The sequence below is a fragment of the Condylura cristata genome, unplaced genomic scaffold, assembly GCF_000260355.1.
Source record: "Condylura cristata isolate star-nosed mole 26May11 unplaced genomic scaffold, ConCri1.0 scaffold00007, whole genome shotgun sequence".
Classification (NCBI taxonomy): Eukaryota; Metazoa; Chordata; class Mammalia; order Eulipotyphla; family Talpidae; genus Condylura; species Condylura cristata.
This window is the reverse complement of record NW_004567108.1, coordinates 15,920,945-15,948,379: the sequence shown is the minus strand read 5'-3', so window position 1 is coordinate 15,948,379 and position 27,435 is coordinate 15,920,945. Positions and strand designations below refer to the sequence as shown.

Genomic DNA, 27,435 nt, shown 5'->3' with positions numbered 1-27,435 from the left:
CCACTTGTTTAATCTGGCCATTATAGTTGATGATGAAAGGTTTCTATATATCGTACAATACTATTATCTATGGAAATATTATTTTCCAATAAAAGCAAAAGTGAACAGTTATAAACATTTTTTGGAGTTTAATAAATTCTGAGAATCAACAATAAGGTTAAGCATAAGTTCTAAAGAAAATAACAAAATAGAGAGATAAAAATATGAGCAACATGAAAGCGATAAACTAATCAAGTGGTAAAAGAAAAACCACATAAGCGTAAATTTGTTAAAGTCTAAAAAGCTGCATAGATTTAAGTTTTTACCTGGCAAAACAGAATAGCAGTTTTCACTGCTTTAGATATAAAGAACATTAGGAATACAAACTCCGATTTAGCTAACGCTTTCCATCAGATGTACTCTTCAGCCATAAGAGGAGCATACTACTATTTAGCCTGTGAGATGACACATCAAAAGACGATGAATCATGATGCATTTCAATATCATAGTAGCCAAAATTAGCTCAGAGTACTTACTTCAGATAAATTATCCCTTGACTTGACTTCTTTAGATGGTGGTGTTTTCTTTGTATAAGCACCTAGCAATAGGAAACGTGGTGAGAACAAACTCCAGTCTTCCTTACTAATAACCATACTAGTATGTGTATGTGACCATCTGTGGTTTGTGGCAGATGGGCTGATGGCTACCCTATGGCTGAGTCACTCAGAGGAACTAGCCATCGAGTAGCCACAACCCGGCTCCCCCCTACCCCCCACACTGAGGTTATGGCCCTGGCGTGGGTGCTGTCCTCTGTCCCTGTGCTTCCAGCAGGCTCTTGACTGAGGCTGCCCCTGGAAACACTCTAACACACTTTGGTTAGCTTTTCAGAAACAAGCCAAGTTTCTCACAAAAAAGTTGTAAAAAAATCATGTTAATTTATTACGCTACTCCTGCATTATCAGGTTCCAGGTATTAAAAATGTCTAAAAGTAGAAAACAATTGAAGTCAGAGGGCTTTTGAGTTAAGTGCTATGGGAAAAATAAGAGGTTTCAGAGTCCTTATAGTTGAGTGAACTTTAGCAACAAAATGTGTCATATGATACGTCAGTCAAAAGTGTCTCACGAGAAACAACTAAACTAAGGGGGTTATTTTGTCCTTTTCAAGGATGGAAAGCTTGGCTGCTCTGGGTCCCAGGAACAGGGTGACCTATATGTCCCAGCAGTGATGGCGACAGCAGACCTTAACTTTATACCAGAATCCAAGGAAACTATTGACTTCAACAAATATTCCACCAGCACAAACAGAAAAGCATTGAAGTTCTCAAGATGGTTGCCTTCAACGGTTTTGCTGAGGCATGAGGACAAAAGTTCGGACCAGAAGGAAGCTAACTTTTAAGTTTGGGGAGTGTGATTTTATTTGCTTTGCTCAAGGCTGGGAATCAACTTAGCTTTGTCTCATGTGGATTGAAGAGAACAGGCCACCCTCCCTCTACACAGTGAACAAAGTGGATCAGGCAGAGCCCCTCACTCAAAGCTGCACAGCTGAGGAAAACAATGACATACCATCTTCTCACAAAACCAGGAAGAGGGAGGACGAATCCTCCTGGCTGTTTTCATAACCCAAACAGAAACTGAGCATCTGTTTGTAGCGTGCAGACTTCCTCTGTAATTTTCATCTATCTCCTGTTTGGACAAAGGTCAGTCTTCTGTATTTATCTTGCTCTCTTGGTTACGTGACTGTGTCAACAACTATGCAAAATGCCCCTTTTTCTCCCTAAGAACGCATGTATGTGCTCATCCTGTTTGTCTGTCTGCCAGTATACTGCAAATGATGGCTGATTTGTTTTGATGTCTTACTTTTATTTTCTGTTTTGGATAAATCTTTGTTTGCAGCTGCATCAGCTGGACTTCCATTTTCCAGACCCTTTGGAAAGAAAACACATGGAGAGATTTTTACATTGTCCTACTTTAATAGCATTTCTAATTTTATCTCTAAGGGTTAATAAAAATATACTATTTATGTATAACATTACTGATACTAGGTGGAGTTGAGTGATTTCTGGAAACAAACAGAATTTGATGATAATTATAACTAACCGAAGAACTTACTAACTTGTGTGGAGTCGGTTTTTCAAGTGGCTTTCAATTATGACGTGAACTACAGCAACTACCACTTTGAAAATACAATAGAACCTGAGAAAAATCTAGAGTCTATATCTTTAGAGAACAGTTTTAGGGCTCACACTCATAGCATAAGAGAAATTAAGAAAAGAATAAACCACATACATTAGTTTTAATGTGTTGACTAAAATATGAAGAGTGCCACAATGTGGAAGAAGAGTCAGCACACAATGAAGAAGATTTTCCCTGGATTTTTTCAGAATTTATAATTAAATGGTATTTATTTTGTGGCTCATGTAAATGGTCGGTATTGGATTCTCCACTACTTTATTCAATTGCAGAGATAGCATAAGGCAGAGATTTAGAATCTGGGATCCCTATCATAGTCCAGCCACAAACTTTCTGATGCAAGCAAACTAATGAATGTTTAGGGTCTTGCCTATCTCCCTAATAAAATGAAGGGGCTAGACCACAACATGATTCATAAGAAACCACATGTTCCTATTTCTTGCCTTAGAAGCTCATGTAATGATGTAGATAAACCATACAAATGCTTCTCCCCACCTTATAGCCACCGAATTCAGATCTACTAGTCTGGACCAGAAATCTGCAAACTATGGCCCATGGGCCGAGTCTGGCTTGGTATCATTATGTGGCATAGTTCTATAAGCCTAGGGGCCAAGCTGCAGCCTCCCTCCCCCTGTTTCATGCTCCCCTAAAGCACCTATCCCTCAGCCACCGCACAGGGCCAGTGTTGGTCTCTAACTGAACACTGGGGGACTCTTAGAATCCTGGGATTTCATTCCAGGTGTGGGTGACTTGATGAACTCCCCCCAATACAACTTTCCCAAGTCCAGCTCCTTCTCCCCACTACCAGCCAGTAGCTCTTTGCTCAGGAGGGCATTTCCAACTGATGGTCAGTGGGCACAGTGCAGGCCCACCACCTTGGACCGCTCACCTTGCAAACCACCAGTGTGTATGTGTTGGGGATGGGAGGACTGAATGAGGGCTATTCACTTTTAGAGTAGAACCCACCTAATATCTTCTATTATGCCTCTTTGCCTGCAAAAACTAAAATATTTAGTGTCTGGATCTTTCCGGAAAGCTTACCAACTTCTGATCTAGAAGACTTCTTTGATTCCATTCCATCAACTCTACTACATCAGATATAGAAAATTCAATCACACTTGCCTGGCTTTCATCAGTCTCTTCCAGAACACGCAGAGAGTTTGCTTCTGTTTCTTTCTCAACAGGCTGGTTCACACTATCTCTTTCATTGTTGTGAAAGGCTTGGATAGCTTCTTGGACAAGTGTGTCAATAGTGAGTATCTGAATAGGAAAGTCTGAAGTACAAAAAATGATTTTACTAATAGAATTTTAATTAGGAAATTGACATCATTGTTTTTCTGAGCTGCTTCCACTCTGCAACACTGATTTAGAATCCCCTAACTATTGTTTGGATCAAGCTGCTTTTTATTTTCAATATGGTGGTAAAATTCACATAACATAATTTAACCGTTTTTACCCATTCTAGAAAATACCATTCATTAGCATTTAGATCATTCATAGTGTGTTCAACCATGACCACTATCAAGCTCTAGAAATTTATTTATTTATTTGTCTCCTAAAAAGAAACCCTGAACCCACCAAATAGTTACCTTCACCTCCGTACACCTGTCTCTGGCTCAACAACTAACTTGCTTTCTGTGTCTCTGTATTTGCATGTAGTGGATGTTTTGCATCAATGGAATCAGACAATATCTGACCTTTGGGATGATGCTTTCACACCTCATCCATGTTATACCGTGTGTCAATTCTTCTCTCCGCAACCCACCGTGTAACTGTCCACTGTTTGGATATAACACATTTTACTATGCATTCATCTGGTGATGGACACTGGACTATTTCTACTTTGGTTCTTACTACTAGTACTGCCATAGATATTCCTGCACAAAATTGCAGTGTATACCTGTTTTGAGTAATTTGGGATATATGACTGTGGTCAAAGAGGATTTGTTTAACTTACTGAGTAATCCCCAAACTACTTTTTATAGTGGTTGCACCATTACTGCCAGTAATGTATGAGGATTTCAACTTTTCCACACCCTCAATAACATTTGATTTTTTTTATTATTTAGCTAGACCCATTCCAGTAAAATGGAATGGTATATCATTGTCCTTTTGTCAAACAGATTTTTCAGGAGGTCTTTTTAACATCTCAATAAAGACTTCTACTTCTCTACCTTAGAGTGGTACAAGATGAACTGGTCTCAAAGCTATTTTGATTTTTCCAGTGAAAATAGTAGTTGAAAAGTATTTTTGAATAAAAACTAGTTAAAAAGATGGAAATCTGTAATTTTGCTTCTAATGGAAAGAGGTTCTACAGAAAAAGACAATCTCATTCAAGAAAGAGAAAAACAACACACGTAAAGAAAATATTTACAACTTTAAGTAGATTTCTTTTATATTTTTTGCCAAATTATTACTTTCCTACTTCATCTATTGATAAAGTAAGAACAATTGATAAGAAAAAAGCTTAAGGCATATTATTTCACTTCGTGCTATGCACCATCATTATATAGCAAGCTTGTACATGCCTAAGACTGTTCTGACTTATGTCTTTATCCTTCTAAAAGTGTCTGACTCAGGAAATAAGCAATATCATCATTCTGTTAGAAAACTTTTGAGGACAGAGTTTCCAAATATATCAGTAGATTTTTACGTAATTATTTCCATAAACATTGCCATCTATGGTTAGTGTCAAGTAAATTAAATCCAATAAATGAAATAAACCAATAAACAAAATAAAAAGTGAAACAAATTCTACCTTTTTGCAAAGACTTCAGTACAGTAGTTTTTCCACTGAATGTTTTCCCTAATAAGCACCCTGTAATACCAAATGATGGTAATTCAAGCTCTGTTGATTCAACTTGAGGAGGAAGAGATTTTTCGATTAGTCTGTGAATCACATGGCCCAATATGGAATTGTTGGAGGGTGGTAAATTATCAATCATCTCTTCTGGTAAGGCCCACTCTCCAACCATGTTCTGAATAAAGAATAATGAAACAAGGAAAATAAAAAATATTCTTAAAAATGGAATGTAATCATATAAGAAATTTGAACATTGAAACTAAATCTCAACTATGACAAATAAAAACCAATCAATACTTTAAAACTTGAGTATTGTACATAAAATAGTAACATGAATAATATTTTCATATTAGAGAACAGAAGAATGAATGTTCTACATAAAAGTGAAAAAGAATCAAACTCAATAATCAGTTTATGAACATAGCTATATTGAGTTGAGACATTCTGTGATTCAGATTAAGATTAAGACTGATTAACTGACTAAAAACAAAACAGTCTACAAACACAACAAAGAAAAAATACCTATGGCATATGTTTGACAAAGAAAATGTTAGTACATGAAAGTCTGTAAGTAATCACACACAAAAGGAAAAAAAGGCACAAAGTTTATGAATGTGAAACTCCTCAAATAGCACAAAATGCCAACGAGTTTTTGAATAAATATTCAAAAATTTTTAAAGATTTATTTATTTATTCATACAGAACTGGGGTTCATCCCAGAGGTGCAGGGGCAGTGAGAGGATTTACCAGAGACAGAGTGAGGAGAGGGACAGGCAAACTGAGGACGTACGCTGCTCCCCTCAGCAGCGGGCGGGTCAGGAGAGGTCTGCCACGCCATGTGGGTCAGCTCCAGGGTGGGATGGAACTCATGTGGAAGCGGCTTTAGCTTCTTAGTGCTGTGCTTCAACCCGCTGTGCCACCAGGGAGAGCCGAAATATTCAATTTTTAGGAAAAAATATTTAAATAAAACAGTGATGCTCCATATTTTGTCTAATACGCAAAGATTAGTTATAATTTTCACTCAATATTGGTGGGGTAGTAAATTTTACATGTTTTATTGTATTTTCTGAAATGCTAAAAGCTGCTACATGACTGTCATAGTAATAAAAATGTTTGAGACAAAAAACAGATTAGAATTAGCATTTACGTTTATAGAATGTATATTCTATAAGGCAGAGTATAATTTACATACACAAATGCTATGTCATATATAAATAAATACATGCCTATGTTCTGCATTTTCTTTTATTAGTATACTTTTCCTATCTAGTACCTGATCACAAAATGTGTGCTCACTGTCAGGTTTGAAAAATGGTGTAGTTGGTTTTCCTTGTTTGGTGCCAAAACTAATGATAACACAAGATATAATGAACTTTTGAAATAAAATAAGTAAATAAGTAAGCAAAGTATTCATAGTAAGTTTTTATTTAATATTGGTAGAATTTATCGGTGTATAAATATATACATTGCCACTACTATCTAAAGTGCCCTTTACTCATAAAGTATATTTTGTTTTAGTTTAATGCCTTTGGTTTTCTAACAATTTTCTTCATAATAACTATATGTATTTTTCAAAATTAGCCAGATACTTAATTGATTTACCTAATTATTGAATGCATTATAATTACTTGCTTCTGCTTTTGTTCACTAGAATTATTTACACTTCTAATTGGACAAATGATATTTTATGGTAATGTCATAGATGAAAAACTAACCAAATAAATCAAATCAGAGAAACTGTTATTTTAAACTAAAAGGGCTATTAATTCAAGGTCAATAAGTGGAAATTTTCTATGTTCTAATGATTTTATAACTGTCACTTAACTCATTCAAAAGGAAACTGTCTGGGACTTAAATCAGATGGCCTGAGTTAATTGTTCTGCTACTTGCTTGCTTTGTACTCCCACTGATCACTCAATCTCTCCTCTGGCAGTTATTAAATATTGAATGAAACACTGAGTGAGTAACCTACACGACCACAGACTTTAAATGACTAAAGTCATTCTCAGGCGGCTGTTGGAGGCATATAATTGTATCACCAGGAGGTTGGACAGCATCTACATCTCTGCCCTATGAAAGAAATCACACTCAGCTTGCAGCCCCAGAGGGCAGGCCAGCTCCAGAGTTCAAGCTAAAGCCCTCCCTGATTCAACTGTAGAATGTGGCGGACAATGGGATAGAATGTGAGCCATGAAGAGGACTGAATCTATACAGTTGAAATAGGACTGAGGCCTGAGTTGGCATCAGATCAAGGATTTGGTGGATTACACTTGTATCGAATCACTTAAAAAAATATAATCAATGAGATTCCTAAGTCAAAGACCAAGGATAAAGGGTAAGTCAATGGGAACATCTCAGACTGGTGGGGATAAGGACCTAATGAGTGAAAAGGCAATCAGAAAAGTGGGAGTAGAGGGAATTCAGACCAGAATCAAGATGACTAGCATTAACTACAACGAGGTAAAGAGATTTTTACTAGTTCATTGGTGAAGAGGAAGTAGAAATATTTACCAGAGTCCCACGTTACAGGTTTGCTACTATTATTAAATTAATTATGTGAGAATGTTTAATATAACTATTAGTCTTTCAGGTGTAGTGATAAATAGATTTCTGACCATTATTTTTAGGATTCTCTATGTAATTCACTTCTGGAACAAAGGTTGCTTTAACACCAACCTTTCTGTGTAGTTGTGTCCTGTGATACTGTCACTTGATTAATATAGATTATTATACACATATAATGAATAATTATTAAGATATTTTAGTATTAATATTTTCATTGTGCCAGCAAAAATACCATCAGCTTACACTTTTTGAGAAGATGTGAGTGCAACACTCAACAACAAACACCTACGGGTCTGCTCCTCTCTGTGAATTCTTACCTACTTAAACAAAGAGATCAGGAAATTAGAACAGAGTCAAGAATCAGCAGAACTCACAATCTATTCACTAGTACCATTTTTATCACCTACATGACCTTCCCAGACAATGAATGCTGAGTCCTGGTATCTACTTGCTCTTCCTGTCTTTATAGCTCAACTGCACTTAATACTCTGCTTTCCAGCAGAGAAGTCAGATTCTTTTTTTTCTTCCAGTCTATAAAACCATTCTTTTTCCAATGGCCTGATACGACAGTATCTTAACTATGGTACAAGCACCAGGAGAAATTGCAGACACCATCTGCCTGGGAGCAGTAGACTTGAATGTGGGCTGAGTAGACTTGAATGTGGGTTGAAGTGAGCACTTCAAGGATACGCCTAAGAACTTCCATGTGTTCAGTTTACTAGATTCCTTGATTGTAACACTGCCCAAGTGATTGGCGGCTGCCACTAGAGAAGATGAATAGCCTTCTCAACAGATTCTGTTTATTTCTCTGCATAAGTCTTAGAACAAAGCAAATGTACCTCATTCTCAATTCTAGTTACTTTTAAAGATCCAAATTAAAGGTGAGTTTCCTCATATACCCTTTTAAAGAAAGGGAGAGACACGATTCATTTTGATCAACCAAGGCAAACAGAATCTGGGTTTTAGGATCGTCATCACTCCATAAAATCTGAATGCCAATAGCACAAGATGCAACAAACAAGTAACATCGGGTTATGCCAATGCTATTTAGTACTGACAGTCAAATGCAGCTTTTATAGAGAGGTGGTATTGACCAAAAGTACACACAATTCAATGTTTGTCCTCATAGATGGCCAGAATTTACGACCATCTGTGTGACCTTTGAAGTGTCCTAGATTTTCGCAGTTTGGTATGTCCTAAGTATCTCATTTTCAACTACTGATGGATTCAGAAAGACAGGATAAATGCCTTCCTCACTAAAAGAAAGAGTTTCCTAGGGGAAACAATACTTACAATGTTTTCGACAATTTCCAGTTTCCTTGGTGTTACTAAAACGCGACCTTCTTCCCTGGATCTGGTAAAACCCAGGATTCGATAGCATGTCTTGGTAGAATGGCCAGAGAACTTAGGGAAGAAGCTTCTATTATATAAACTGACTTCAGCAAATACCATGGAGGTTGGTAACTCTAGAAAACGAGTCCACCGATGCACCACAACTGCATCACACCAAGGCCTCCAAGCTGCCTGTGTCTACTGTGGTGAGCTCTCTGCGCCATGTGAGAGGAGAGGGTCCCCCGCGCCACCACAGCCTCGGCTTACGGTAGCTGCATTGGGATTGCAGTACCTGTCACCAATCCTCAAATTCCAGGGGACATTCAATTTATGTTCATTGTGATAAACTTTTCCGTCGCTATTAAAGGCTACCAGCTCAACCACCTCACCAAATTTCTCTCTCTCTCTTTTTTAACTGACCAGAAGCCACACGTCTGCTCTAGCTTCTCCTGCGGCACTATTTTACTTGCACTGCATCTTCTGAGACAGAGACTTTCGAACATTTTTCACCAGGACCTTCGATAAGAAATACATTTTACACTGTTATCTAGAATCTGTATATATAAAACAGAAAAAAAGCTTTATGAAGTGCTTTTCCTTATTATTATTATGTGCTTTGTTTTCTTGTGTTGCATTGCTTTTCCCTTGTGTTTCCAATTAAAAAAAATTGTTGTGATCATATATTAATTCATAATCTAGTCTAATTCACTGTTCGAAAGACAAACAAAAAGAATATGCTATTGGGCAAGACACTAATAACACTCAGTTCTGATTTCATGTCTTTAAGTATCATCTTGGACTTATTTCTCAGGGAATGATTTTAATGCTATGAGTTAACCCAGAGTCAGAAAATAGGTACTTATTCAAATAAAGTTTAAAAAAGTGATACAATTCTTGGTGCAACTTCTCATAATGAGTAATAATTAATTTAAACATTTAGCTCATTCATATATTTAGATAGTGTGTGATGCTTTTACACCTTAGTTATGGGTTGCTTATTTTAAAACATCTTAGAAAATAGTTTTTTTGTACTTCTTGAATTTTTTTCATACTATAAATCCCCGTAATTTTTTAATCAAATAACCGATCAATTATCATTATTCAAAGTGCCATAAAACTTCAGGTCTATTAGTAATAGACCAGCTAATAATATGCATCTGAGGAGAAATTTTAGTGTGTGGAAGAGGAGGTAACTCAAACTCAAGTACCTTGGATACAAAGTCATGTCTTAATTAGACACATACCGACTGCTGACTTATAATATTCAAATTTGTTATATCATTTATATATTTCTCTTTATCTTTTTTAGAGAGAGAGAGCCATGATCCACATCTTTGGCAGTTACTAAAACTACTGATGAGACAGGTGACTCTTAGTAAGGATACCTCTTAGTGCCAGCTCAGGGCACAGGGGTGCAGAGTTCCAGAGCCCTCAGTAGATTGTTCAGGCTTAATGCTTTCAGAGAACCAGCTACAAATACTCACCAGGCAAGGAGGCTGGCATATTGGGAGGCAGTCATGGGCTAGGCAGCAGGGGTGGGAGGATGTTTGGGAAGCCACTGAGCCGCCCAGCCCCCTCACAGATTTTGACTCTTTCTCTGGGCTCTTTCTGGCATTTTCTGGTGGTCTCTCTTCTTGTGTAATTACTAGTCCTCCAGTAGTCAGCCTTCCTGTGTCCTTGGCCTCCAGGCTCAGGCGTGCACACTTACACATGCCCATATACCCATACCCCATTAGATTTCCACAATCAGGCCCGTGGGTCCTGCACCACGTTGATGCCTTCTGCATCAGCACAATCAAAGCCGCAGGTGCTAGCCACAGAGGCTAGTGGTGCAAAAAGCCTGATTAATCCTGTTTCCCATACCCAAAGAGTATATCCTGACATTCCCTTGGTCTGTGTGCTTGGAATGAAATGAAGGAGTATAAATATAAGCATACAGTTCACAGTATTAAGTCATTTTTGAGTTAGCACCTTAAACCAACTGACATTTAGTCATCCATGGAAATTCATCCCTTTGAACACATCCTATAGCCTGCTGTGTTTATCCATGCTTAACACTGTGCTCTAGAAAGTTTTTCTATCTGGGCAAGGGAGGAAAGGATCTCTAACTTTGTAGTCACCACCTCAGCATGCTGGCACAAGTGGGCACTCTACATTTAATGATTTCATTCAAGAACAAATCAATCAGTAGCCTACGCTCAATATATGGCAACTGAATACGAAGCAAGATCTGGAAGTGTCACCCTCACAGATAGAAGTTAGGAAGGATCCATACAGCATGTATGCAACTCATTACTTACAGAAGCATTTCTACAAGGCTTATAGTTTAATTTTGAAAGAATGTCTATGTTAAATCAAGGCAGTTTTTTTTTAATAGAAAAGCATCCCAGTTAAATATAATAAGTTTTAACAATTTGTAAATGTGAGACTTTGTATAAGATTCTGCCAAGGTCCTGGTGGAGTCAAGAACAGCCTTTGCGAAAGGGCAGGTAAGATTTTCTCTGTGGCAAGCTATGACCTGGATATTTGCCTTGTGTCTCCTAAAGTAGGCTGATCCAACTGGGTACACACAACTGGCATGTAATAAAAATAAACTTAAAACATTCCAGCTTTGCTTGTGGCAATTGCTCAGGGTCTTGTCACTTTGCTTCCAAGTCTTTAAAAGGAGTCTTGTTCTGTTCCAGTTTTGCTTCAGTTCCAAAATGTGTGCTCTGTTTTCATCTTCTAGTCTGGTTCTCACCCAACCTCAGCTTTGAACATTGGCCTGCTCAAAGTATTTGGCTAGAGTCCCACCTCTGCCTCTTCCTGCTTCTGGCCACGTCAGGTAAACTATCTTGACCATCTAAATTTCAGTTCCAAGAATTCAACTTTGGCACTAGCTCTTCTGGCTGACTCAAGGTTTATCCTGTCTTGTACCAGAGTGAATCAGAAATCATAAAAGCACATCCATTGCTATGGCAACCTGGAAAGTCCAGTCGCTATATTCCAGTTACTGTGTTTGGGGAATTTGGCATTCAGAAAAAAGGCAAACTCCACAGGGGAATAGCAAGGTGAAACTTTGGAACTTCCAGAGCCTCTGTTCTTTACCTTCCCTTCCTAGGCTACCTCTCTTCTAAACACTCAAAAACCCTGAGGGAATATGTAGGAACTGCCTAACAATTCTTGCAACTACCCAATATCCTCGGGAGAAGCAGAAAGTCTGTTGGGATGGCTTGCCTGATAGACAGTTTGGCTTGTGTTACCTTGAGGTCCTATAGGGTTTCCTGACCACTCTATGGGGCCTGTTTGATAGACAAGTTCCAGTGGAAAGAAGTCACGTTGTTATGTACTGCTTTGACAATGAGGAAGGGTGAAGAGGGTGATTAGCTGATGCAGAACTGAATTCTGACTTCTCCAGGAGCTCACTGAGTCGGAACTCAGTTTCAAGGTCTCGGAACTCAGTTTCAAGGTCTCGGAACTAGTTCAAAAGATGAACTGGCCATGCTGAGAGATTTTAATGACATTTCAAAGTCAAAGTCTGATGAACCACGTGGCTATACCTTCCTACCTGACAGTCTGGCTTCCTGACTCCAGAGGTGGCGGTAGCCACCTCTCAATGACATGGGCATGGGCGGGAAATGGGTAACACTAGAGAGGAAATCCAGCTAACTCCCTGTCCCTCTGTGCCAGGGTGCTGGGTCTGGGCCACATTAGCTTTATTTCCAGAAATTAAAAATCTAGCCTTGTAAATGAGTGAAAGGCAGAGATTAGTTCTACTTCACCTGCCATCTGGAACTACGTGGTGAACTAAAGTCTAGTTCAGTTAGAAGCAGAAATGTGAGTACCCAATGTCTATTGATGGGGCCCAAGGTTAATTCTGACTTATCAGGAAATTTGAAGGACGGTGCAAATTCAGTGATAACCTTTATTAAGATATCTGATCACATTTGTCTAGCCATAGCCTTCCCCAATATTCCCTGATTTAATATTATGGAAACAGACATTAAATTCTAGGCTTTCATAACAGAAGACCTAAGGCAACAGACTCCACCTACCTTGTGCCTATTTTTGGAGAGGTATTCAAATTGAGGTATTCACATTGAGATTATCAGACCTAATGAATATTTGTTACTTTATCTGCTAAGACATAGCTTCAGGATTCAGATCCTCATAGCCTGCACTAGACAGGAACTGACTGAAGAGAAGCTGGACATGCACAGTTGCTGGCTTCTGTAGTTGTCATAGTAGGTGGAAAGTGATCCAGAAAAAATCAGTGGGGGGAAGCCAGGGAAGTCTTGACTATCCTTTGTTTGCCTGGACCCAGATAAAAGGGAGCCTAGAAGAGGAACAACTTCTCCCAATGAAAGTTATCATGAGCAAATTAAAATAAAATAAAAATGAGTGGTGGGCATTCACTCTAGTCTTAATTATGTTAGTCACTCAGGACTCTTCTGTGACCATGTCCTTCTCATCCTTCACTTCATTCCATTTCAATCTGTGTACCAATTCTTTGACTCTGGAAACTTCTCAATTCTGATCTAATGCCTAAACTTAATACCATATTACAATTATTCCCACAATGGTTCTCTAATGAATTCAGCTTATCTTCAATTCTACTTGGCTCCAATTTGAAACCAAATTCCCTTTCAATGATCCAAGCTCTCTTTCTATCCCTCCAACTGTAGACACAAGTTCTACTCATTAGCCAAAGTCACTCAGCTCTCTAAAATCCCCGGCTCACATCAACTATGAGACAGCCATTTTTCTGAGCATCCTTGAGCTGGGGGCAACTCTGTCTCCCTTTAAAGATACTTTAAAGACATATATATTTTTAATATACAAATATTTGGCTTTGTAAGTCAGTATCACTACTCATGGTTACTTTGGATCAGTATTTTAGGACATACTGGTGATCCCACCAAGACACAGCCACACAATAAGGACTAGCCAGAAAAAGCCAGCCAGTGAATCTTAGCATTACAGAAGGAATTTAGGGAGTTAGAAGAAAAATTCTAAGTATATGAAGAGAAATTGCATGATAACAAAAACTAGACTAGTATGATACTAGGAGCATTCCTTTGGAAATACTTGTATTTTAGCAACATTTTTGGTAGAATTTTAAAAGTGCAATGACCCTACAATATTTCAATTCTCATCATGTAAGCAACTGTTTGCTCATAAGTAAACAATATTTTGCATATCTAAAAACAAAAGACATAAACATCCTATCTTCATAGTTGAAAGGTAAAGCATTTTAAGTTAAGAATTCTTAGCAAAAAAATACACGAGACAATGAAACAAGCAACTTCATTTATGCTTAGGGTTCGGATACTTGACTAGTTCTTGCACTTTGAGATATTTTATAAATGTGTGGAATAAATACATATGCTATGTCCTTCCAAAATTTGAATGTTGCGGCCCAGTTCCCAAAGTGAGAGCACTTGGAAGTGGGGATCTTTGGAAGATAACTATATTTAGATGAGGTTATATGGGTGAGACATTTATGTTGGTATCAGTAGTATCCTCAAGAAGATAAGAACAGCATGTATTCTCTCTCTTTCTCACTCCCTATCTCCCTTTCTCTGAGTACTCAGTGTTCATCTGCAAATCAGGAAAAGAATATTCACCAGGGAATCAAATCAGCTGCCACCTCCACCTTTGACTTCCCAGAAATATGAGATATAAAATTCTATGACTCAAGTCACCCAGTCTACAGTATTTTCTTATGGGCATTCTGGGTTGACTAACAGAATGTATATCCTATAAGCAAGCAAACAACTTACAACTTATTTACTTATATGCCTGCAACTATCACCGATTCCAAAATATCACTGTTTGGCTCAGTTATCCAATGGTGTTGTTTGAATGATACAAGCTAACCAGTTGAAATTCTGTCTACAGTAGAACTGATTTGATAAAAAAAAAAAAAAAAAAAAAAAAAAAAAACTATGCAGAACAGGTAATTCAGGGGAAGCCAGGGAGCAAGGTAAGAGCTAAGCTGGAGAACCCATAATGAGAAGCTGAGTCTAGAAAGCCACAGGATCAACAACAAAGTCTGCAGTTGGAGAATAAGAACAAGCCAGTGTCTGGAGCCTTTGCGTCAAACATGTCAGATGAGACTTATGCTGGAAGACAAACAACTCACGGTAAGTATGTCTCATATTCTTAATTGCCTGTGGGAAATGGCTTGGTGATAATAAATGTCTTAGAATAAACAAATATGGGGGCAGGTAGATAACATGGATTATAGACAAGAGTAATGAATGTTAAATCAAAACATAAACATCTTAAAGTCTAGATAGTAAAAAAATCACAAGCCAAAATATGCATTACAGTAAACACTAGAGGGTTAACCTAGCAGCCATAGGAAACTAAATTGGTCCAGAAATTAAACAGTAATAGTTTGTTTTTCAGTATAAACCAAAATATCAGCAATTAAAAACTATCACCAATCTGGGTGGTCATAGTTCACAAGACACAAGACATCCTTCATCCGGTTGTAGAGATTCCTGTTCCAACTTTTTGTGGGCACGCACAGTAGAGTTAAGCAAATTGCTAAGTGCTTTTGTGGTAGAGACTTCTTAGAAAAATGTGCATCTTCAGAAAATCATAGCAATGAGTTAATTTTAGTTTCTGGATGCCAACTTTTAGTAACTGCTAAACTTCTCCACCAGATAGCTGCTAGTATGCAGTTTATGTGAAAGTGAACTGCTGTGGGGATTGTGAGTCATTTGACAGTAAGAACCACGAAATGACATATTTGTGTAAGTCTGGGTTTAGCCAGGAAGAGTCCAGTGCACAGCTGAGAATCGTGACTGCTGGGAGGGGGTGGAACTGTCAGCAGCTGAGCTAGAGAAGCTGGCTCCGCAACCCGGCTGCCCCTGGTCGTAGATTTACAGGGCTCCACTCACACAGGAAAACGGATTGTTTCCCCATGGTGACTGCCTGCAAACTGCAGATGAGTCTGGCTGATGCATGACGCTGTTCCTACCTTCTGCTCAGGAGAAATGGATGCTGTTTATGGCCACACCATTCCTCGATGAGAGTTCTCTGACTCACAAAGTCTATTAAATGTGATAATTTAATGTTGTGGAATAGATTAAAAATTTGGGCAGGTACACAGGACATGTACATGAACAAAATATTGTTTTCATGACATTTTTTAGTGCAATCTTTAAAAACTGTAAGTATGATGGGCTAATCTAACTAAATTTCAAAATAATGAGCTTAAGGGGCCCTTCCTGGTGGCACAACAGGTAAAAGCACAGCAATATGAAGCTCTCCAAAGCCACTGCAGCACTAGTTTGACCCCTGGCCAGGGAGGTAACCCACATGGTGTGGCAGACCTTTCCTGCTGCTCCCCCCAGCAGTGTACTTCAGTAGATCTTCCTGTCTGCTCCCTACTCTGTCTCTGGCGAATCCTCTCAATGCCCTCCTGCACCTCTGGCCTGTACCCCAGTTCTTGTATGCATCAATAAATAAATCTTAAAAAAAATAAGCTTAAACATTTTAGGAGTAAGGATCAGTTCATTCAGGATTGTAAGTGTGGGAATTAATAAAATATGCTAAGAATGTAAACTTTTTGAGGATTAATTTCTAAGTTATACAATTACCTGAAAGATAGAAATTCCTGGGCAAATTCAGCAATGATAAATATGTACTATGTATTTAAATGAAAATATATAGCTATTTCCTCTAACTAAGCTGGATGTCCTCTGCCTCTTGTGATGTCTACTTAAGTCGGATAATTTCTTTCACAGATTGAAACGTTTATTTTTTCACCTGTATGCAAGAATATTTAACATGTTTCTGAAAAGACCAAAGCTATGATAATAGGGAGTGATAACTGGATAGCTTACAGTATATCCTAGCACCCATAAACGTTCTCGTTTCATTTATGTAGACAAAAGAACTGGAACATAAACACCAGAAATCCTTGATGATTTTTACTTCTAAAACATCCAAGATATATGCAAAATTAACTGCATTGCCAGATATTTACATACTCCTAACAAAAGTTTACAATTTCCTGCAAAAGAAATGTACTAGCTGTTTCAGGATGTGGGCAAGACAAGTATGTGCCTGTGGTGGTGATTTCCCAAACAAGAAAAAAAGTTAGAGTGAAAAATCTTTGCTAAGTCTCAGAATAACAGTTCTGATTTAGAAAAAGTATATAGAGCTGTTTAAAAAATAATTTACAAATATTGCACGAACCATCAAAATCTACCAAGTAAAATAATTTCAAACGTAACAATGGAAAGAAAAACCTTCAGGAAATTTGATATTATCAAAGCACTTTATTATATCGCATTTTACTTTAGGTTGACACACTAGAACTACTAGTATATCCTATAACCATATGAAACAAATATCTCTCCCTTAATGTTCTAGTCAACCCAGCACTTAAGGACTGGTCACCTGAGCCTCAGAGTAGCGATGGCCAGTGCCAATCCCTGTTCCTTGCTTAAGGTTTTTCAGCAGATCTTTCAAAAAGCACATTGAACAGAGGGGAACCAAATAAGATATGGGGGGAAAATAACAATACAAAACAAAACAACACAGACAATTATAAACTGGAGATTTCCTGTTTTGGGGAGGGGTGTTGGGGGAAGGGAAGGCAGGAGGAAGGAGTGTAGGCACAGAGGTGATGGTGTCTGAAAGGTAAATTGGGGAGGAAATTCTATGGGCTCTGCACCTGGAGTGGGAAGTAAACATTGTTTTAAAACGAACAACAATATATAGAAATAATTTTTTAAAAGCACAATTGACACCTAATAGATTCTTTTTTTGAACCTTTGAATAAAATTTTGTTTGAATCTATACTATTCATAAAACTCAGACTACTACTTCCACTTACCTTGAAAAACAATATATTAAATATGTAAACTGCTAACGAAATACCTTTGAACAAGGGTTTTTGATACAAAGATAGCACATACAAAGAAAAATACTAGTGAATAAAGACATTTTAAAAATTCTGAATCTACTGCCCAGACAATAATTATATTTGTTTGGTTTACTGTTTCAACCCATTTTTCTAATATTACTGTGAGTAACAAGTATCAAGTTATGATTAGGCTAAAATTTAATACTATAGTAAAAGCTAAATCCAAGGGGAGGTGCAGACAGTAAATGTCCCTTTTTATTTATAGGAATAAAATATCAACAAGTGATTATTAAAAAAGCATTTGTTACGTTGCATTCTCTTTAATTATCCATACTAGTGTACCTTATATTCTTTGTAGTCATTGCTGTCTAGCAAGTCCCTTTTCTCCAGTTCTGTCAGTTGTTCTGCTGAGGGCTTGGCTGGGAGATGCTTAATAGAGGCTTGTTCATATATGGGCTTTCCATTAAAAAACAGTTCCTTCCAGTCATGCATCAACTTATATGGAATCAGACTATGACAGAAAAGCAAAAAAGATGGTAGAGATGAATCAATGGTTAGTCAAATATATCCCTTAAACCTTGATCTTTCTATTATTATATTAATTCGTTATTATAATCGACACATTAGAGATACACAGAGAATGCAAAAAGATGAGATTGCAAAGTAAACACCATTGATTGGGTCCAGGGTCAACTCCAGGGTCTACTATTTGAGACCAGGAATCTCATTTGGCATTATAGTGCTAATGGTTAGTAATATTCTGGAACTTAATAGGTTTAAATGAAAAAGTGTTACTTAGTTCACAGTTCTTCCTTTTTGACTATGCACTAAAGAACATTACATCTAAAAATAATGAGCACTATCATAAAACTTACATGCTATGACTCGCAGCTGTGGTGTTAAATGACTGCAATCAGGAAATCATACAAATGCTTAGTACATTTTGCCTGAAAGTTATTGCCTAATAAACGTTTTCTAGCTTGCTACGTTGTTCCTTTACCGGTCCTATGGCTAGAGGGGACAGGATTTTGTTGGGGCTATATTTTTATCTGCACCATTGGCATATATCTAGGTTGCAAAACTTCCACATCTCAGCCTGGGAGCAGTAAGGCAAAAGAACCCAGGAGCTTGCCATATTCTCAGGTCATGAGGCTACAACCCAGTAACACTTCTCTCCACCTTTCCAAATCTTATTTTCTTCACAATCAATGCTGTCTACTTTTCAATCTTATATTTTTGCGTTCTCTGTATATCTCTAATGTTCAATTATAAAAATAATACTCACTTATTTGTCAACATTCGATAGTCTGCTATTTTAGTAGACAAATCAAGTATTTGATCCAAAATTTCTGCACATATTGAATAATGCTTTTCGTAACGGGCTTGAGCTCTTTCCACAGCAATCTGTTCATGAACTTCCTTTTCTCTGAGTGCTTGTTCTTCAAAATCAATCTTGGCTTGTTTTGCCAAAGCCTTGAAGACAAAAGATATTTTAAGTGGGCATAATTGTGCAGTAATTAAAAAGAAAATAATGTCATCATTTCAATAGCCAAAAAGAAAATCTCAGATAGAAGGACACCTCTTTTTATACCAGGAGTGAACACCTTCTCCTTAATATGTTATGAGCTAATGTGATGGCAAAGACGTCTGCCCTTAGCTAGTCACCAAAACACAGTACAAAGTGTTCTAGATGTTCGAAAAAGCTCGATTAGGTTAATGATAAATTGGATCTTAAGTGTTTTTTTTTTTTTTAAAAGTATTGCGTGTGCAGGTTGCAAAGAATCAGAATTGGGGATCCCAGATTATTGCAGAAATAGACAAATCTATGTCAGGTCCCAACCATAGTTGATCCCTTTGGACAAATCCCAAGGTGCTTAATCAGATATACCTGCTCTGGCCAGTGGCCTTTGGTTTTCAGTGGGGGAGTTTAAGAATACTGCAAGTATTTTGGAAATTCTCTGCTAATATATTTGCCAATAAATGTTAAATGTGTTTAGGCAATGACAAAATTCTTCTGCTATTGCAGCTTGAATAATTTGATAACAATTCATTCATAGAAACATCAATTTCAGCAGGAAGTAATGAAATAATTAAATTCTTGGTCGTCATCCTGTGCATGGCTGGCACTGTTAATTTGTCTAGGGGACCCTTTTTTCACACAAAATGCAAAGGCCAAATTCAGCCCAGACAAGCTGAGAGTAACACAATAATACTCAAATTAGTGGGAATCATATGACCAAGCCTTACATTTCCAATTGAGATACCAGCAACTTGAGAAATTCTATCCTGTGCTAACATGCTTTAGAAATAAGACTTGCCTCCTGGAACTTAACCCAAGGAGTGTAAAATGGAGGTAAATGTGAGCTTTGGAGGAACTGAGGTCAAATTAAAGCCTATCTGTACACTCAAGTCAAGTTCTAGTTGTGAATCCTGAGCAAGCAGGCATCCCATCCTCCCCGCCTTCAGATTTCTTGTCTTTGATGCAAAGGTGGGATGTTAATAAGACCTGACATTTGCAGAAAAACTAATCGAATCCTCTTTTCAGGCAAACATTTTCCTTCATATGGTTCCCAAGAGACCGAATGCATGAACGGCTGTGATTCATATATTACTGTTTTGTTTTTGCTGGGAACAGCGTTGTGCTGGGTGACCTCTAAGGTCAGTTCTGTACATTGATTGGTTTGGAAATGAGATCATTTCGTGGCATTGTTTTTCTAAGCCCTGTTTTCAGGGGAAAAGCATAGAATTCAGGCTCAAAGCTCAGTGGCATGCTTCATGAAGTGTGACGTTCAGAAAACTCTTGTAATGACATCTAAAATGCCACTTGCATGGATTTTGAATCTTTCCATTCCAATCTAGACTAATGGATTGAATAAATTTGAAGTACAGCCAGTGGAAATAAACAAGAAGTGGTTCTTAAAATTAATCTATTTTGGTCACTAGAACCCACACATTTTTTTTCATAGCTGTACTTATATACATTAATGCTTACAAGTATTATGCATTGTTATATAAATATTATAAAAATAGATGTCAGTTTACTGAATAATTAAATGATGGATATTATGAGCTTCAGAGCTATAAAAGGACTCTGACACCATAGTAGCCAGGAGCATACCTCATATCCATATCTTGGTCTCTATTTGCCATTCTCAACTACAATGAGCCAGAATAACCTAGATAAATGAGCTGCTGTAGTTCTGAGGAAGGCATAGTACAATATGCTTCTGGGAAATAATATTTTATTAGAAATCATGGTGTATTGGTGTATTGCTAAAAGGAGGCCATTAAACTTAGTCATGCTGCCTGCAAATCTTCTCTGAGAATAACCGATAGCACTACCATTCTAATAAACTTAGAGGACTTAAAAAAAAAGGAAACTCCTTTACACACCTTTAAAAAAAAGAGTAATGAACACAAAGAAATGAAAATCAGAGTTATCATCAATTTTTCTGAAGCAACACTTTATACCTGAAGAATACAGAATAACACATTCAAGGCAAAACATGAACCAAGGTTTTTATATAGCAAACCTGGTTTTTAAAAAATGCACATGCCATCATCAAAATACAGAAACACAGTGAGTATTGTTCCTGGAGATACTGCTGAGAAGCCTGAATACAGTGTTTCAGGAAAGGAAGTGACCAAAGAAACATGGACATAAAAGGACTGACGGAAAGTAGTCAATATTCAGATATGTGTAGCATCCAGTCGTGGGGGGACGCTGTGGTCCCCACAGTATAGGCAGAAGAGAAAGATCATATAAAATGAATTCTTAGTAAGTGACTGGCAAGCAAACACGACTTGGTTTCCCATGACTTGGTAGAAAGGAACAAAATTAAACTGAGAAAGGTTTTTAAGGGAGATGGTTACCGCCTCTCGATCAAGAGCATCCTGGAAATCTTTCAGTCGTCTTTCTTCATATTGTTTTTCTCTGAAAATTCTGTTTTGCCATAAAACTTCCTTCTCATGCCGCACGTGCATGAGCTGCACCGCGATCCTGCGCTCCTGCTGGGACTGCCGCATCAGGCGGTTAATCAGCTGTTCCTCCCGATAGGCCTCCTGCAACCAGCAGCCAAAAAGCCAGTTATCTGTGCAGGCCACGTGCAAAGTGGGCCAAGAAGCTTGTATACCGGTAACGTGGTACCTTCACACTACTATGTGTCTGGTTATAGGTTTACTCCCCAAAGAGAATGAGAGCAGTTCTCATTTTTGTTTTTTGTTTGTTTGTTTGTTTGTTTACTGTCATATCTCTGGGCCTAGGATTAGTACTCAGAAGTTACACCGTAATAAAAGGACGGCTTTTTCAACAAATGGTGCTGGGAAAGCTAGATGTCCACACACAAAAGAATGAAAAAGTATCCTTCATAGAACCCATGCAAATATCAACAGATTGGATCAAAGATTGACACATAAAAAATGAAACTCTAAGACTACCAGGAGGAAAAACTTATTGATACTGATCTAGGCAATGATTTTTTGGATATGACCTTTAAAGCAGATGCAACAAAAGCAAAAGTAGACAAATAGGATTCTATCACATCAAAAAGCTTGGGTCCATGGAAGGCAACCATAGACACAGCAAAGTGGCAACCTTCAAAATGGAATGAAATATTTGCAAGCTATAATATTAGGTTAATATCCAAGACATATAGAAAATTAAGCAACTCAGTAGCAAAAAACCAAATAACCCAATTAAAAAATGGTAAAGGACATAAATAAACATTTCTCAGAAGGAGATGAACAACTGGTCAGCTGATACTAATCATCAGGGGAATGCAAGCCCAAACCACAATATGATGCCACCTTCCATCTTATAATAGCTATTTCCAAAAAAGACAAGAGAGGGGCCCTCCTTGGTGGCACAATGGGTTGGGATGTAGCACTGCAAGCTGGCTGAAGCTCTTTCAATGTGAGTTCGATCCCCAGCCCTGGAGGTGACCCACATGGCACTGCAGGCCTCTCCTGTCTTGCCCACTGCTCCCCTCAGCAGTGTACTTTATTGATATGTCTGTTCTGCTCCCCACTCTGACTCTGGTGAAGCCTCTTACCGCCCCTGTACCTCTGGCCTGTACCCCAGTTTTGTATGCATAAATAAATAAATAAATCTTAAAAGACAAGAGAGAGCAAGTGTGGGTGAGGATGTACAGAAAAGGAAAACCTTGTAGATTATTGCTGGGACTGTAAATTGATATAGTCATTATGTAAAATAATATGTTTCACAAAATATTAAAAATAAAACTTTCACGCTCCACCAATTCCACTTCTGGATGTATATTTAAAAAAAAATAAAATGAGAGATGTTTGCACTCTCACGTTCATTGCAACATTATTCAGAATAGCCAAATGTGGAAATAGCCTATCTGTCAATGGATATATAAATAAAGAAATGTAGTATATTTGCAAAGGATATTATTCAGCCTTTAAAAAAGAGGGAAATCCTCCATTTGTGATGACACAGATAAACCTGGAGGACACTGCACTTAATATTTCAAATCGTATTAGGACAGAGAGCAGAAGAGAGTTTTCAAGGGAAATGTTGGTCAAAGGGTATGAAGTTTTGTTTATGTATATTAAGTTCTAGAGATTCACTGTATAGCAATGTGACTGTGGTTAACAATATTTTGCTGTCTTCTTGAAAGTCACTAGAGTAGCTTTTTAATATTTTCACCAAACACACACAAGATGGTAACTATATGACAGATATGTTCATTAGTTTGGTTATGTGTAATATATGAAAATATCATGTTGTATACCTTAAATATACACAATTTTCATTTGTCACTTTTATACATCAGCAAAATAATAGGGGAGTTCCCTTTTAGCTCTAAAATACAATATATATACATATGTGGTTGACACAGATTTTAGATTTCTCCTTTGTCAGTAGCTTTTATTATAGTCAAATGCAGATAAAATTCACCAATTCAACCATTTTTAAGTATGCATCATTGGTATTATGTACATTCAAAATGATGTATGACCATCACTGAATGTTAGATTCTTTAGTAGAGATTTTATCTAAGTTTGTTTCTCTGGGTATATTTGTCATGATATAAGAACATATAATCAACATTTGAGTCAGAGTGGCAGACACTGAATACAGGAGTCACATGTATGTGTGTAAAAGACTAGAGTTTGTAAAATTATTAGCACTATTATTTAACCAACATATAAATACATACCTCTTGTGCTTCATGAGCTATTAGTTGATCCATTAATAGTCTCCTCCGTCTTTTCTCCCTTTGTTCTCGTGCAATAGCATCTTCTTCTAGGCGTTTTTGGATTTTTTTAATATATTCATCATCCGAGTAAGTGTTTAACAAATCAGTAGTTGTCTGACCTGTTGTGTCTAAAGCCGTCTTGGATGCACTAAGAACAATAGTTTTTATTTTACAATAGTGAGATCACATGCCACCACTATGGAGAAAGGCCTTAGGAGAAGTCAACTTTGAATGCTTTGTTAACTATCAATACAAACATTAAAGCAGATATTAGAAGTTCAGTGTGGACTCATTTCTGTACTCTGTCTCTGTGAGGTCCTTAGCAGGCCTTCTTACTAAACCTATCACTACTTGTCCTTTTACTTCATATAATCTTTGCTATATCCAAAGATTCTAAAATTCCTCTTCTTCCTGCTGATTTGAAATCTCTTTACTCCCCTGTTTTGAGTCCATATATATATGTAAGTACCAAATAATCAATCCCCAACTGCATTTCTCTTGTATTTTATTTGAAAACTAAACAGAACATAATACTATAATGGTTTAAGATATCATGTTAATTACCAAGAAATAGTGAGTTTTTATATTGTCAATAATTAGTGTTTTTAATGTTATAGTTGTTAATACATTTGGCTTTAAAACACAACTCATAAAGACAAGGACGACACATTAATAGGTGTGTACAGACTAAACAGAAACCAATTTCCTTATGGATACAAGTACTCATAAAACCTTAATTCATGTTTAATGAATAATCATGTGTTTACATAGATCATATCGTATTGTAGGCCAAAGTGGAGTCTCAGATGAGGGTCTCACAAGCAGATGCGATTGGCTCAGAGGCTCAGCTGCCCTGTCCTACTGCAATGAGAGGTGGGGACATCAGAGCTTATCAAGAGTTCATGGCCACTCCTCCCTCCATGGGAAATCTGTGACAGGAGTAAGCAGACGCTTCAGCCACAATGCATCCAATAAAAAGACTACACGCACCCTTTCTTTTGGGATGAGTTCTGGCCACTCAGATGTAGGCTGAAATGTTAATTAGTGATTAAATATTAAAAAAGTTGACATCCCACCTTTCTTTTGCCTGAAGATCCTTTTTTATTAATGCTTCAAACTTCTTAATCTCATTGGCCACATCCTTGAAAGAAAATTCAGCATCAGTTCTCCACCACTAAAATCTATTGACCATCTTCACTGACCATATTCATTCAAGCTGAAAGGTGGCATGCACTATGAAGTCAAGCTGACTAGGGGACAAGATATGGCAAGTTGCATCCGAGAGTATTTTTAAAAATTTCACCTTTCTACTTTCAGACTAAGCTAAACATATCTAAAAGCATGCCTAGTGAGAATTATTCTGTTTATAGTTCTAGTTCTGACAGTGTATCAGCAGGCACTTAATGAGAGTATCAGAGTCAAAATATGCATTTTTACTTGTAATTCTCTTAAACAAAAAAAAGCACTTTTAAACATATGTGCTTCTTGAAAAATTAGTCTTAGATATTTTAAACATTTTTCATGCAACCCTATTTATACTACTAATTTGCTCTCGAAAAATTAATTTTAGCTCACCCACTATCTACTGCAAATCCTAGTTTAGTCAACTCTGTGAAATATAAGAATATGATACTTTACTAAAGTGGGATCTAGAAAAGTGCCTTTGTGTGTGGCAATTTTTAGAATCTAGTAAAGATTTTTCAATATTTGAAAAACAAAGAAATGTGAATTACATAAACTGCAATGGATTTAGAAATACAAGAGATTTGTCAGTTTTTGTCCTACTAGCATTTATCATTTTACCAGTGAACTTGGCTAAATAGGTTAGTTTTCAGAGTCTCAATTGTCCCATCAATAAAATGGGAAAAATAATACTGAGAATTATTTATAAGTTAAAAAGAATATGAAGCAGTTAATTCCCAGCCTGACATATAGCAGACTCTCAATAAATGGTAGCTGTTACTTTTTTTCCATAGGTCTCCCAAGTAAACATCATTAACATTCACTGTTGGCAATCTGAAGAGGAGATTCTAAGCACTAATATCAAAAAGTAGTCATTGTGGCTCTGTGAAATATAATCAGATTATATTCTATTGAAAGAACTGGTAGTTGTTATGGTTTTGCAAAATATCATGAGATTAGCCCTTAAATTTCAACATACCTACTGCTAGTGAGCAAACCACTTAATGTTTCCAGGATTCAAAGGAAAATAGAACAGTCTGGAAAAGCATGGCTGAACAAAAGCTTACAGGAGGAGTGGTGCATACCGTATGACTAGCTCCTGCTTCACCCACATGACAGCAATGATTCTGGCTTAGTCAGCCAGAGACCACAGAATCCTCAATATAAGACTGCAGTCAACCACCCTCATTTAATACAAGTGTGTCATCCCTGGCCTCAGCTCTGTCCTTTGCTTCGGAACAAAGGGTGGTATAAAATGGATTGTATATGCAGGCAACAAAGAGATTCTGAATGGCAAGGGCTGAAACTAGAGATAATACAACAAGGAAGGATGCTGTTTGGGGATGTCTTTAGAAATTAAGGGAGAGATCATTCTTCCAAGACAAACACAACAAAATATTAAAGATAATCGCTCACCTCTGCCTCTCTTTTCTTTTTCATCATTTTTTGGACCTCAAGTGCCTTCATGGTACGATTCGATGCAGGTTTGGGAATCTGAATAATAGCGGCTTGGATTTTGGCCATGATCTCATTCTGTCGTCTTCGGCTCAAGCGTTGCTGGATATTCCATAAACCTCATTAGTTCATCAGGTGAATAGGCAATGGTATGCACTCACAGGCACACATACATTACAATTTTTCCACCAAGGTTTTCAGAAATCAGCCCACGGACTAGGTGTTACAGTTGTGTAATGTTCTGATACAATGTAATGCCAGGGGGAAACCTGACTCTTTAGCAACTGGCTGGCAAGTAATGGGATCATAAGATCTTACAGAGTTTGTCTCTCATCTTCCCTTCCCTCCCCACAAAGAGTTAGGGATATACAGGATATATACATTTTCTATCATTCTAAGTATATAAATGAAAAAAATGATCAATAGTGTGATGAGGAAAACCATCATTATTTTGCCCAGAGTTTATTCACCCATATACCCAACCACCTGAAATTCCCTTAAAAGTCTTAAATGATTCTACTCGCAATTGTCCTCCATGTCCTTAAAGGTATAAGAGATTATTAAAGATTTTTCAAAGGAATCTAGAAGCAGCAGGGAGTGAATCACAATAAAACAGGCTAGAAAGATGCTAAGAGATATTTAAGGAGATTGGAAAGGAAGGAATGAATCACGCCGCATTGCCAAGAAAAGAAAAACAGGTAGAAAGGCCACACAGGCTTGCAGAAGAGGGAGAAGAGGAGGAAAGGTTCACCTTTCTCCCTCAGTAGGGACAGTGGCTGTGAGTGCTCGCTAGCCTCACCAGCAGCAACCCCCAACACAAAAGCACCTGAACCATTAATT

The 27,435-nt window shown here is 37.4% G+C and overlaps 1 protein-coding gene across 1 annotated transcript in view; it reads right to left on the bottom strand.

Moving 5' to 3' along the window:
* Nucleotides 1-27,435, bottom strand: part of SPEF2 (sperm flagellar 2) — a 125,749-nt gene that overhangs the window by 79,308 nt on the left and 19,006 nt on the right. Inside the window, exons 4-11 of the mRNA XM_012721753.1 lie at nucleotides 26,557-26,697; nucleotides 25,035-25,099; nucleotides 23,920-24,106; nucleotides 21,608-21,796; nucleotides 19,020-19,207; nucleotides 18,077-18,245; nucleotides 4,927-5,146; nucleotides 3,210-3,442 (exon numbers count right to left, since the gene is read on the bottom strand). Coding sequence (XP_012577207.1) covers nucleotides 3,210-3,442; nucleotides 4,927-5,146; nucleotides 18,077-18,245; nucleotides 19,020-19,207; nucleotides 21,608-21,796; nucleotides 23,920-24,106; nucleotides 25,035-25,099; nucleotides 26,557-26,697 — 1,392 coding nt within the window. The remainder of the gene's footprint in view (nucleotides 1-3,209; nucleotides 3,443-4,926; nucleotides 5,147-18,076; nucleotides 18,246-19,019; nucleotides 19,208-21,607; nucleotides 21,797-23,919; nucleotides 24,107-25,034; nucleotides 25,100-26,556; nucleotides 26,698-27,435) is intronic.